General features: G+C 41.9%; 1 protein-coding gene across 2 annotated transcripts in view; it reads left to right on the forward strand.

The window, feature by feature from the left end:
• The window catches only part of myo1g (myosin IG), a 54,610-nt gene that overhangs the window by 22,237 nt on the left and 19,244 nt on the right, over window positions 1–13,129 (forward strand). For both annotated transcript variants that reach the window (XM_084562821.1, XM_084562820.1), the window contains 6 exons: window positions 1,169–1,335; window positions 2,099–2,306; window positions 2,906–3,129; window positions 4,270–4,414; window positions 7,788–7,892; window positions 8,488–8,601. In XM_084562821.1, coding sequence (XP_084418947.1) covers window positions 1,169–1,335; window positions 2,099–2,306; window positions 2,906–3,129; window positions 4,270–4,414; window positions 7,788–7,892; window positions 8,488–8,601 — 963 coding nt within the window. The remainder of the gene's footprint in view (window positions 1–1,168; window positions 1,336–2,098; window positions 2,307–2,905; window positions 3,130–4,269; window positions 4,415–7,787; window positions 7,893–8,487; window positions 8,602–13,129) is intronic.

Here is a 13,129-nt window from a genome sequence, read left to right on the forward strand (position 1 = left end):
GTCTCTTTTGAAATGGCAGTTCATCACCGTGCATGACAAACTATGGTTAGAGAGGAAGAGCGCGGCTGTCCGACATTAACGTGCACGCATAGTTGTGTGCTCTTTATGGTGTCTGAGAGTAACAGTTATTGTAGGTAGGTGGCTTGTCCTCATCCTGTCTCACTGCCTGTGGAGTTGGGAGGAACGGTGAGGGGAGGGGAAGCTGGTGGTGGACCACGAAATGTGCTGCTCACCTCTCCTGCCCTCATCGCGCTGACTGAAGTCTGACATTTCCTGCTGTTATTTTGGGACAGCCTGTTGTCGGGCTGTTGTAGCATCTCATATTGGTGTGGCTGAGGTGAAATGAAAAGAAACTCCCCCGACAAAGACTTTCGCTTTCTTCAGGTCATGTTGAAAGCGGTTTTCTCCACTTCCTCATTTGCTCCTAGCCCCCATTAAATTACTCTTTTCCTGAATCACAGCTGAGATGAGCTGAAAGTGGGGGCGTACACATGCATCATTGAAATGATGTAGAGCTCAGAAAGCGCTCGCCTTGTTCCACCTTGTTCATCTTTCATGGACAGACAGTGAGAGACAATGGAAACACTTCAGAGTCTGTTCTGTGACTGGAGCGCTGTCTGGTTGGCTATACAAGCAGAATACATTTTCTATGTCTTTGCACTTCAGAGATTCCTGTCAAGGCACCTCCACACTGGAGGCTTCTTCATCTTCAGAGTATTAATGTGCGGTTCAATGTGCTGTTAATAAATAGTTAATGTGTTATGAGGGATCTGCTTGTCACTGAAGAGTCTGGTGAAATGTAGTTTGATTAAGGTCACTGAACTCAGTTGTGCAGCTTGCCTGTGGCTCAGTGACAGTTTACAAGCTGAGTTCAGTTTATTTGCTCACACAGCGATGAACGCAGCAGTGATAAAAACAATGACAAAATACAAGTTTGTGCAGGTGATAAACGAAAAAATATCGCCTCTATTCATCTACACTGAATCAGTCCAAGAGCAGAATTAATGTTTATTATTCAATACAACACAGTAACGTGATACCTCACTGATCCTGACGGGGGAAGTCCAAAGCCAATATTTTACAGTAAATAAAAACCGTCTTGATGAAAGATGCAGCAAACACTCAAATAAAGTCATCTGAATTAGTTTGTTTTGTTCTTGTCTTTTAGGAGCCGTACTACGTGCGATGCATAAAACCCAACGAGATGAAGTCGCCCGTGCTGTTTGACGACGCCCGCTGCCAGCACCAGGTGGCCTACCTCGGCCTGCTGGAGAATGTGATGGTACGCAGGGCAGGCTTCGCCTACAGGCAGCTCTACGCTCGCTTCCTGCAGCGGTAAGCCTATCTGAGCAGAGGTGTTGCTTCTCTGACAAAACGTATTACTTTATCTCACCTTAAATGCAACTGGTGGTGCAGTCTTTATTATTAAACCGGGAGAACATAAAGTACAGACTAGATCCTTTCCACTGCTCCTTTATGTCTCTTTGAGTGGAGCAGAGCATGCATAGAAAAATGTAAGTAAATAATGATTATGGAGAACATAAAGTATTTAAAGATGGATGAACCTTCCACGATGTTCACACTGGAGTGCTGAGGAACAGTTTTGAAGCTCAGTGTGTTTAGCAGCAGCCGACGCCATCTTGGATGAGCCTGACTCCTCTTAACTACCGGTTAATTCATAAATGGGTGAAGAGGTGGAGCTGGAGTGAAGCTCTGGCGGACGGGTGACTCATAGCAACTATGATTTTAATTATGTATAACTTAAAGCATTTTAACTACAGAACAGGCTGTAAACATAGAACCTGACCAGACTTATATTCCGATAAGAATTATGTCTGGCTATTCCAGGCTGGTAAACATGAAGGCTTTTGGAGCCTCGAGTGGGCATTTGAGGGATTGCATGTTTTAGCTCTTGTGTGTTGGCTTCACTTTTCAGATCAGGCGGTTGCAGCTTGCTCCAGACCCATAAAAGAAGTATCCAACTTATCCAACTGCCTGATTATCAAATAAATCCACTGACTTAAAAAAGTTCCCCCCTGTAGATAATGGTGTAGATACTGAACAGCCCTCTTGATTCTATTGTTAAATGTTGTCGCAGGTATAAAATGACGTGTGAGTACACTTGGCCGAACCATCTGATGGCCTCAGACAGGGAGGCCGTGGAGGCCATCGTCATCCAGCACGGCTTCCAGGACGACGTGGCGTACGGACACACGAAGCTGTTCGTTAGAACACCACGGTCTCTATTCTCACTGGAACAAGAGAGAGCTGCCCTCATCCCCATCCTGGTGCTTTTCCTGCAGAAGGTGAGGCATCAAACAATCACTATTCTTTAATATTTGTTGTTATTCCGCTGCCATCATCATCGCTATTAGTATTCAGTCACAGCCTCTTAATGTCGGATCTCTACGTCTGTTTTTAAGCCCATGCATGAATATTAATAATGATGTATTGATCTGACAGTTCACCTAATTGACTCAGAGACCTAATTTAATGTCACAGGCAGCTCTGATCATGTGCTACAGTTAATCACCCACAGCTTTATCAACCACCAGTTTCAAAGGTAGGCTTCTGGGTTTCAGAGCAGAGATTGCTGCTAGTCTCTCCTCATGAATATGTGGCTCCTGGTAATGTTTGACTGAAATTCATCTGCCAGCTTGAATCCTAATTTCCTGAAACAATAATTGGGATAATTAATGAGATCCAGAGCACAGTTACATTAAAGTCAATTACTTGGCTTGCTCAGTGAAACAGCCTTCCCTCTTCTCTCCTCCATGACCTAGTTTCATGACTGCAGAGAAGTCTGGGACTCTAACTGGAGCAAAAGTTTGAGTTATGCTCTCGGAGAAGACATCTTATTTTGCGTCTTTAACACAGTCCCTCTTTTTTAAACCTTGACCCACAGGTGTGGCGAGGGGCGTTAGCTCGTATGAGGTGCCAGCGGATGAGGGCCATCTACGCCATCATGGGCTGCTATAAGCGCTACAAGGTCAAGGCTCACTTCTGGGAGGTGGAGCGGAGGTTTGCTAATGTGCGAACTATGGCGGACTACGGGAAGAGTATGGAGTGGCCAACGCCGCCTGCAGCTCTGTCCCAGTTTCACAACATCACAGTCATGCTGCATCGCAGGTCAGAGCTCTCAAGTGGAAAATAATAGTCGCTTTAACCATATTTTACTTTTCACGCACTCATTAAAGGTTCAGAAGATAGATCATCTTGTATTGAAGATATTGAATATATTGAAAGTGAAAATATCAAGATACTTCAATGATTCAAAACAATAGTTTGATATACTGTACCGTAAATATAAAACTACAACCAGCAACCGGTTAGCTTAGAGTAGCATAAACGACAAAAACAAGGGTAAAGAGCTAGTCTGGATCCGTTTAAAGCAAGATCTTGAGAACTGAAGATGTTATCTTGTACTTTGGTTTTATGCAGATTAAACACGTGGTGGATTTAAGATGTTTCTAAACGGTGTTCACTGGTGGCTTTTGTTAAGATATCGATACGAAAAGATTCAATAAGATACGATACAATAATGATACGATAAGATATGATATAATAATGATACAATACGACACAATAATGATGCGACATGATAAAGAAATAATACGATACGATATGATACGATACAAAAAGATACCATAAGATATGAAACAATGTAATACAAAAAGATAAGATACAATCTGATACAATAATGTGATACACGATAGGATACGAAAAGATATTATAAGATATGATACAACACGATAACATATGATACAATAATGATACAATAATGACGAGATACGATACGATACGCTATGAAAACATACGATAAGATATGATACAATAATGATACGATACGATACGATAAAGATACGATACGATACGATACGATACGCTATGAAAACATACGATAAGATATTATACAATAATGATATGATACAATAATGATACGATTCGATACAATATATATTATTATACAATAATATACGGATAAAGATAAAGATGCGATGTGATGCAATACGATGAGATAAAACACGATAAAATAAAATATACTATATACTTTTTAGTATAGATTCTGTTTAGCTCAGGAAATTCTCAATTACTTCAGTATAACTTGAATGAGTCTTGAGCAGTGAGATATGAATAAACAAGGATGCGTTTTGGCTCAGCAGCTGAAGTCCCTTTTCATCCCTCGCTGACTAACTCGCAGGTCCTCCTCCTACTGTACTTCTTTGAAGTGATACCCCACGCTGTCTCCTTCTCCTGTCTTGTTGTCAGGTGGTGGGCGAGGCAGATCGTGAAGAACATCCCTCCATCCGACATGCTGGAGGTTCGGGCCAAAGTGGCAGCTCTGACGGCCCTGAGTAGAGAGAGGAAAGACTGGGGAGTCAGCAGAGCCTGGGAGAGGGACTACCTGGCAAATGTAAGAAGCACCTCACTTCACCTCAAATTGATTTGTTAAAGGTATGGCTGCTGACACATAAGAAGATGAAATGGCTATAAGGCTTTTTTTTCTTTTAAGGCCTTAAACAACTATAATAAATCTAAACAAACGAATGTATTAAATCATATCTGGTGCTTTCAGTTGTTATCCATGGCCTTCTACAAAGTAGGTAGTATATCTAAGACAGTTCTTGTTTTATAAATGAAAAAAATTTGAGTCAAAAAACAAGTGACAAACAACTCTGCTGCTATTTTTATTAGTGGTCTGCTAGTCTTTGTTCACGCTTTCCAATACCACAAGCATTTTCTACACAATCCTCCCCTCACAATCCTGAGTTTGATTGGCTACAAACAGTTGTAGTGTGAAATCCGGGAAGAGCAATTGTAATTCTTTTAACACCATGAGCAGAATTTCTCCCTTAAATTCGTAATTGTAAAGACCTGAATGGCCATCAGTGTATAGGATCACAGGAAGTCATCTGTTGTTGTAGATGTATATATGGTGCATGTGACTCCCCCCCCCCCCCCCCCCCCCCCCCCCGGGGCTGTGCAGCATGACCAGAGTATGATGGTGTTAGTGAACACAGCCCTCCTTTAATGAATCCCACAGTTGCCTCATTTAGCAGCTAATCTCTGGTTGTTTGCTGAAAGACGCCTTCAGGGAACGTGAGCATGACTGCCTGCAGTCCTGAGTCACTCCTCTAGTCAGTCGGTCAGACGGCCCGTGACACGCCGGCCTACTTCAGGGCCTCCACATTCACGTGATTGTATTTAATTCCACAAAGACTTATAGAAAAGTGCTTGTAATGCAACGTGCAGTCAAACCTTAGCCCGGTGTTGTGCCGCATGTGGCTGAAGTTGTTAAAGTTTAAGCGTTTAACGACATAAAAAACGGAGACAGACAAACGAAAAGGGACTGAATAATGCCATGAATGCTCAGAAGCCTTCAACAAGATTACAAAATTCAATAAGTTTACTTTGTTGTTTGAAATTCGAGCTGAGTTTAGAAGTGGATGGGAGGCGGAGAGTCAGGGAAAATTAAATTACATTTTGAAATTTTCATTGCGGCAGTTGGACATTCATGTGAAATACTTTCTCTGCTGGATCAGTGATACGTCTTGTTTATGCAACTTTTATCCCCATTATTCATCATATACATCATCACTTGCCAAAATATTAGGTACACGAGCAGAAAATAACAGTCCTCCACTTAATCTTCATAACTGTTATACACCAATCAGCCAAAACATTAAAACCACTGACAGGAGAAGTAAATAATGTTGACAATGCAGTGTTCTACTGGGAAACTTTCAGATCTAGCATTCGTGTGGATGTTACTTAGACATGTAGCACCCACGTCGACCAGACCAGACACCCCCACCCCATAGCAATGACACTCCTTGATGGCAGCAGCCATCCCCAGCAGGATGCAGCCTGACACAGGTGCAAACCCAGTTCAGGAACAACTGAAAAACCTGAAGAACAGCACAAGGTGTTGACCTGGCCTCCAAATTCACTAGATCCCAAACTGATCAAGTATCTGTGGGATGATCCACAGAGGCCCCTCCCCTCAAAGGCCTCCCACTAACAAGATTCTGTTACCAGACACCACAGGACACCCTCAGAAGGCCAATGTCTATTCTCTGATGAGTCACAACTGTTTTGGAGGTACAAGGGAGACCTACACAATATTAGGAAGGTGGTCATAATGTTATGCCTGATAGGTGTATGTTAAGTTTATATTAAAACAGTGTCAGAAAGGTGTTAAATCAACTGTATGATCATTTTGGAAGATTTAGTTTGTGGTTATGTTAAACTGAATTGACTATTTACTTAGGGGTTGCCAAAAAAATAGAAACATGTGTCGGTACAACCCAATGTTCAATAATTCTACAAACCACAGCATCCAAAATCTCTCTCTTTGGTTTTAAACAAATGCTGAATACTATCACCTTTCACGAAGATAAGATTTAGTGCGGGACTGTTATATTAGAATGCATTTGTTTTCACTAGTGTACCTAATAAACTGGCAAGAGAGTGTTTATCCACCGGGAACATACGTTGCGCAGTGAAGCTCTCAGCAACACTGGGGCCTAGCTGCCAAGTCTCAAGCATAAACGACACATTGATTCCTCGAAAATCTAATTTAGACCCTGGTCGGTGTTTATAGTTTCCTAAAATAGAAGTGAACATTAGAAAGCCATGCCCGTTAATCTGCTTCTATAACCATCTTCTAGCAGGTTTTTACAAGATACGGCGCTTATAAAAAGTGTTCAGCCTCTTGATTGATGATTTTCCTAAAAAAACTATTTTCGGCTGGACCTCTTTTCAATCAATTTTTATTACTTAACATTATTTTGTGTGAATTAGTATTCACATTTACAATGAAGACTAATTTTCTGGTCATTTTTGTGTCAAAAAAGTCTAATTATGTTGACCCAATTGAATTTCTAAAAGCAATGAAAGGGGAAAACCTTTTATAGACACCGTTGCCACAGAGATTTAAGCCATCGTCCGGAGCAGTGGTTCCAGTGAATCCCCAATATAACACTATGTCTGTTTAAATCAAATGCAATAAGAGAAGAACTTGGCCGATACGCGGTAAATGTTTTGACTTGAAGTGTGAGCGATCGGTTTTCAAGTCAGACGCTTTTCATTACAATAAGTCTGACATGACGTAGATGTGTCATGAGTGAGTTTGTGCTCTAAATGCCTGGCTCGCTCTCTGTCCTCCTCCGGGTTCGTCCCAGAGCTGGTGCAAGGAATTAAAAAAAATCAGAGCGCTGCGCGGGACAGCCAGAGTCTCCCTGCAGCAGCCCTCGGGGACACTGTCATATTAGATCAGGAATGAATTTTCTTCAAATGGTTTGAGGAAACTTGGCCAAAACATGAAAAGTAGCCGCAGACTGAAGTCAGTACAGGGATGATTTAACATTTTTAGCCGCATACTGTACTTTCAGTGTGAATATGTGCATGATTAATAGATCTAAGGAGACGTGCTTGCCTGAAAGTAATGTCTCCGCTGTATAGGAGTCAGACTACAGCACGGTTTTAGATTTCCTTCTTTGCTGGTTTTCTCATCAGAACGTTTAGCTGCAGGATCAGCCTCCGCGCTCCCTCCCTGTCAAACACCGTGTCTGGTAACAGAGGCCCCGGGCCCTGAGCTTTGATCCACCTCTTATGGAATTAAAGCGATTAAAAAAAAATGGGGCTTGAAAGAAGCAGCGAAAGGTCACCCAGAGTTTTTACATCTAACTGCGAGATGTATTCCCGTATAGCTTCTGAGCTGTAGCTGGTCTGCAGCAGCCAACCAGCCCCCCCTGTGTATTAATGCTGGTGTTTAATTTCTGCAGATGCGAGACTGTCCTCAGACCAGCTCCGGCTTCGTCCGAGCTGCCAAGGAGCTCAAGAACAAAGACGAGTACAGTCAGGTCCTCTTCTCGGGCTTCTGCAGAAAGGTACAGTACGTGGGAAAAAGCAACGCGGTGAAATGGAAATGCCTGTTTTGCAGCCACGAGGAGTTTCTGTCTTTTGTTGCTTCCTTTTAGCTGCGGGATGTTTTTCTAACTTGTTGTTTTCCCACCCCCTCACACGCTCTCTCTCTCTCTCTCTCTCTCTCTCTCTCTTATTTCTGCTCATCTTTCATGATTTCATGTTCCAGCATTGAGTGCACAGCAGCCCTGAAACCCCATGAAAGGAACTGAGCTATGATTTCACTCCCAAAGTAACATATAAGAAGAGGTGCACATCGACTGAATGGAGTCGGCTGAAGCCCCGCTTATTATTTTACCTCACGCTGACCCTCTCCTCTTATCATCTCCCTGTGGAAAATAATATTTTCCTTATCAGGGATTATAGAGAGAGGGCTTCCTCTGAACTACGGCTGCAGTTTTATTACATTAGTAGATATGTAGGCTTTGATATAGTTCATGAAAACATCCCACCGGGGTCTTTGTCCTCTTGTTTTGCGTGCGCTGTTTCTTTGCAGCTCCTTGAGATAAGCTTGTCGCAGAAAGGGCTCATATAACGGCGCTTCTCCTCCTCTTCATCCAGGTGAACAGATTCAACAAAAGCACGGACCGAGGCCTGCTCGTCACAGACAAGTTCGTCTACAAGTTAGAGCCGAAGAAGCAGTACAAGGTCCTGAAGAAGCTTCCTCTGGACGCTGTAAGTACTCGACAATCAGAGAGAACACATTCACGCATGGTCGCACATCAGAGAATGGACATGGTCCTTCTGAGGGTGTCCTGTGGTGTCTGGCAACAGGATGTTGTTAGTGGGGGCCTTTGGGTCCTATGGGTTGAGTGGAGGGGCCTCTGTGGATCATCCCACAGATACTTGATCAGTTTGGGATCTCGTGAATTTGGAGGTCAACACCTTATTGGACAAGACAAGAGACAAGAGACAAGAGGGAGGGGAGACACCAAAAACAAGGGACAAGGGAGAGAACACCAATTACATTTTCTCGTTGACATCGTCGTTGACTTGCCTTGCGTTGAAAATGGATTGTAGCCTGTTGCTCCGTCACTGTAGTGTGAAGACAACTATCAGCTATTGCTAGCAACATTAATTCCTCTTTGGTTATTTTTATTTATCAATTTCTGTAACCAAGGACGTACATGAGGCAGATTTTGCCCGAAAGATTTAGTTTTATTTGGTTCCTAATGTTGGCACCAAGTTCCACTAAACACAGAAATAGTGTGAATTATAAGGGGCCCGGTGGAGACCTGAGCACATGTTCACCATCTGGCCTCTAGTTTTTCAAACGCCTGATGTTAAAACTTGAGAGCATCCCCTTTCTTAAAGCCAAAATCTTTCATCTTTAACCCTAAAACCAAGTATTAACGCTGAATAAACTGTCAAATAATGACCCAAATAAAAGTGGTGAGGACCAGTCAGCAGCACCAAGCAGCAAACCCACTTCCACTCACAGCTACTTCGAATGTGGGTCAGACCCTTTGTACTTTATCCTGGCTGTCCTTCATTTCTTACTTTGTACATTTCCTCTGCACACACCCACTCATCCACCATCATGTCTGGCCATGGTCACTGCCATCCATCAATAAGTGAGAAAAGAGCGCTGAGAGGACGCCGTCTCCTTTTGACTCAAAGGGCTTATGACCTTTAAGTCAGTGTGCGTGTTTATTTGTGTGCACTGCATTCGGTATGTGAGGCCGTGGTGATGTGGACAGAGCTAGCTTTAGGTTTTAGGCCGTGTGGGGCGAACGCGGCTCATTTTATGACCTGATCTGAGAAACTGGATCAGGATTCTCACAGGGGCCGACGGCTCTGCGGGGATACAGAGAGAGAGAGAGAGAGGATATAGCTTTATTTAATGTGATGCTTCAAGGTCTCTGGAAATAACATCATGATTCTCTTCCACGGTTTCATATACTGCCAGAGGAAACAGGATTTTTAGGACAGGGAAGTTCCGATCAAGTAATGTTGACCCCCAATCCGATCGCATAACCTAACCGAGAGCATATTTTGTAAAAAAACAAAAAACTAAAAGCTTTTCTCATCTTACTTTTATTCTTCTTGCTCCCATGTGAACTGTGCAACTGTATTAAGTCTAATAAACTTCAAAATCAGTTCAGTGTAGGTTTATATGATTGACGTAAAATACCTGCTTCTAAGTTATTCCTAAAAGAAGTTGGTGCTTCTTCATTATGCAAAATAAATAAAAGTAAAGAAACTGAAAGCACACTGGCTTTTATCACAAATAAAACTCCTAAGTATCTCTATAAATAGCTTTTTGGTGTGTAACATTCACACTTTACTAAATCACATTTCTGCTTTTACCCGAATATTATAAAACTATATAAACCAGAAATATCTTCTTAGTTCTGTAAAATACTACCACACACAGCAAACGTAGTTTTGGTTTACAGCGGCCAGAAAAAAACAAAATATAAAAGATTAGTTTTGGCTACATTCTCAATCTGATCCGGGCATTTTAAAAATTCCTCGATTGGTCCCGATCTCTAGTTTGGTAGTAGCATCGTTTGAACTGAAACAATAGGTCTTCTCGTGTAAACTAAGGACTAAGGAGCTAGTTAGCATTAGCATTTGGATACAATAGTATAAATGAAAATGCTTTTGACGTAGAAAAACACGAGAGAAAATAAGAGATAATGTTTTAAGGATGAGAGTCAATGGTGACTCTAAATGTCAAAGGTCACAAGTTTAGATAAGAAAAAATAGACTTTTCACACGATGAAATGTATATTTAACATCTTTTTTGATGATATTTCTATTATTTTTATTTAGTTTCTATGTTTTTAAGTTGTTCAATTGAGGATGAGAGCAGAGAAAAAAACTTCTAGACCGAGATGGACTCTTTTTTTTCGTTTTTAAATATTTTATTTTCACTTTTTTAACTTTTTTTTTTACAAAAAAAACAACTACATTCAGTAGGGGTTTACAGCATCTGACTTTGTTAAATGAAATAATTGTAGTAATAAAAAGAAAGGCAGAGGCTATGAAGATATGTACAATAGCCAAAGTAGTCCATTGCCTTCTTTCTCATGATACCGTCAGGGGTATGGATAAAGAACAAAACAAACCAGGACAAACCAAAGCATGGACTCTTTTTTATTGAAAACAAATACATTCACGTGATAAAACACAACGGATTTACATTACATGTAAAATTCAAGTTTTCCATAATCTACTGATTTAGTTTGTTTCCAGACTGAGGGACAAAGTAAACGTCTACATCTTTATGTATATTTTTCTAAACTTCAGCTCAGTCCTCTTTAGGTGCCTCCGTCTTTAGCGGTTTTCTAGAAATAGTCATTATCCTAAATATGTATGCGTCTCTGAAGCTTATAAGTCCCTTAATCATCAAAATGTTCTTCATGCTTTTTTTTTTTTTTATCTGCTGCCAAAAAAAGACTGATAGAGGGACATCCCCAGAAGACATGGGAATGATCCGCTTTATCTGCTCCACATTTTCTCTCTAACATCTTTTATCTGGATTTCTCTTTTTACTGTCTGTGTTATAAAGTGTCTTATAAGGTTTTTACATCCGTATTTTCTGCCTGAAAGGGAGCAAGTCGTTCCACTTCTGCTCAGTAATCTCTTGCCATTCGTCCCCTGCTAACTTTAGCCTCTTTCTCCCACTTCTCTTTTAAGTCTTTCACCTCTGAGACTGAGATGGATTCTAAGAAAAAAGCCTGAGACGAGCAGCGTTTGCTAAAATCAGACGTCAGGTTGTTCTCGGCCCGTTGCGCGATATTAAACGTTAACACCTACATAAGACGTAATGAGTCGGCACAGCTGCATGTCCAGCGGTGGTTTTGGAAAGTGAAACAGAGAGAGAGGGAGAGAAATAGAGCTCACAACATGCCAGAGGGTTAAAAACCATCATTATACAGCAGCAGAGCGGCTAAAGATAGCTGATGCCATTAAGCTCCGCTGCTCAGACTGAGGAATATGAGCGTTATCCAGGTCAGAGCTGAAGAGGTGGTTCAAGCTCGGCCCTCGCATCGTGTCACCGGACTCGGACTCGTCGAGGCTGAAATGTCACACAGGTCACACAGGTCACGGTCAAAAAATGAAGCAACTGTGTTTGTCTGAAATCGATCGGACTTGCGTCATCTCACCTTTGACACGAGCTTCAAAACAAAGTCACGCAGAACGGCAAGATAAAGGGCTGCGTCCTTTCTACAAAACATGTCATTCATTCACAGTGATGTTGCTCACAAAGGCACAAACTCTCCTGGTTCAAATACAGGTTTATTTCCACAACAGCACGATCATCTAGAATAGATAAACTGTAGAAGAAGTGATCAGCGTGATTCAGGAGGGTTCGGCTCTGTACAATAGTTTGTAGCTCTTCCTAGCCTCCCAGCTAACAGTAAGTAGGCGGTTCAGGCTTCTGCATCAATTTACGAAGACCCTAGCGCCGTAGCTGACGTGCACCTCCCCAAGCAAGAGCTGTGATTGGTCCACTTGGTAGTAGCGTGTTTCCTCTTTGGCATTTCCAGCTGCTTCTCCATTTCTGCAATTTTCAAATTGATATTTTTGGATCAATAAAGACTGAACACATCGAGGAAAAGTTAACTGAGGAGGTTCGGAGATACAAACATTTGTATGACTGGTCTTCAGTGAAATTTCTGGGAAAGTTTCAGTCGCCATTCTTGGCGTCTATTTCCCACAGAACTCTCAAAGAGCCTTCTAGCCTTTTAAAGCCCTAATTTTTCCAGTTTCCACTTTTGATTGACAAACACAGACTAGTGCCCCCTGCTGGTATGAAGACGTATTTTCTATATCTTTGTAACGTACATACCGTACGTTACCGTAGCAGCTGGCTGTTGGCTGCAGTCTTTGTGGCGTGTCCAAGTGCAACTTCTGAACGCCTTCATTGCCATAAATGTCTGCTTTGTGCGTCTGTACCTCAAGAACCCACCAGTCAGAGGTTTAAATCCTCTTATGCTAAACAATTTAAATAGATTAAGCAGCTTTAATTTACTTTTTTTCTGGGTTTGAGTAAGTTATACTTGAATTTAATGTATAAACTTCACCCAGCGCCCTGAATAAGCTGTCCAGCGTCCTCTCCACTGAACAAACAGGTTGTCCTGGAGTTTGGCCTTGACAATGACGGGACATCCCGCACATTGTCGTCCCCTCTGGATTAACCTGTGTGTGTGCTGGGGGCCGTAAGAGGCTTAGTCCACTCTGTTTCCCATTC

This window comes from Chelon labrosus, assembly GCF_963514085.1.
Source record: "Chelon labrosus genome assembly, chromosome: 16".
Classification (NCBI taxonomy): domain Eukaryota; kingdom Metazoa; phylum Chordata; class Actinopteri; order Mugiliformes; family Mugilidae; genus Chelon; species Chelon labrosus.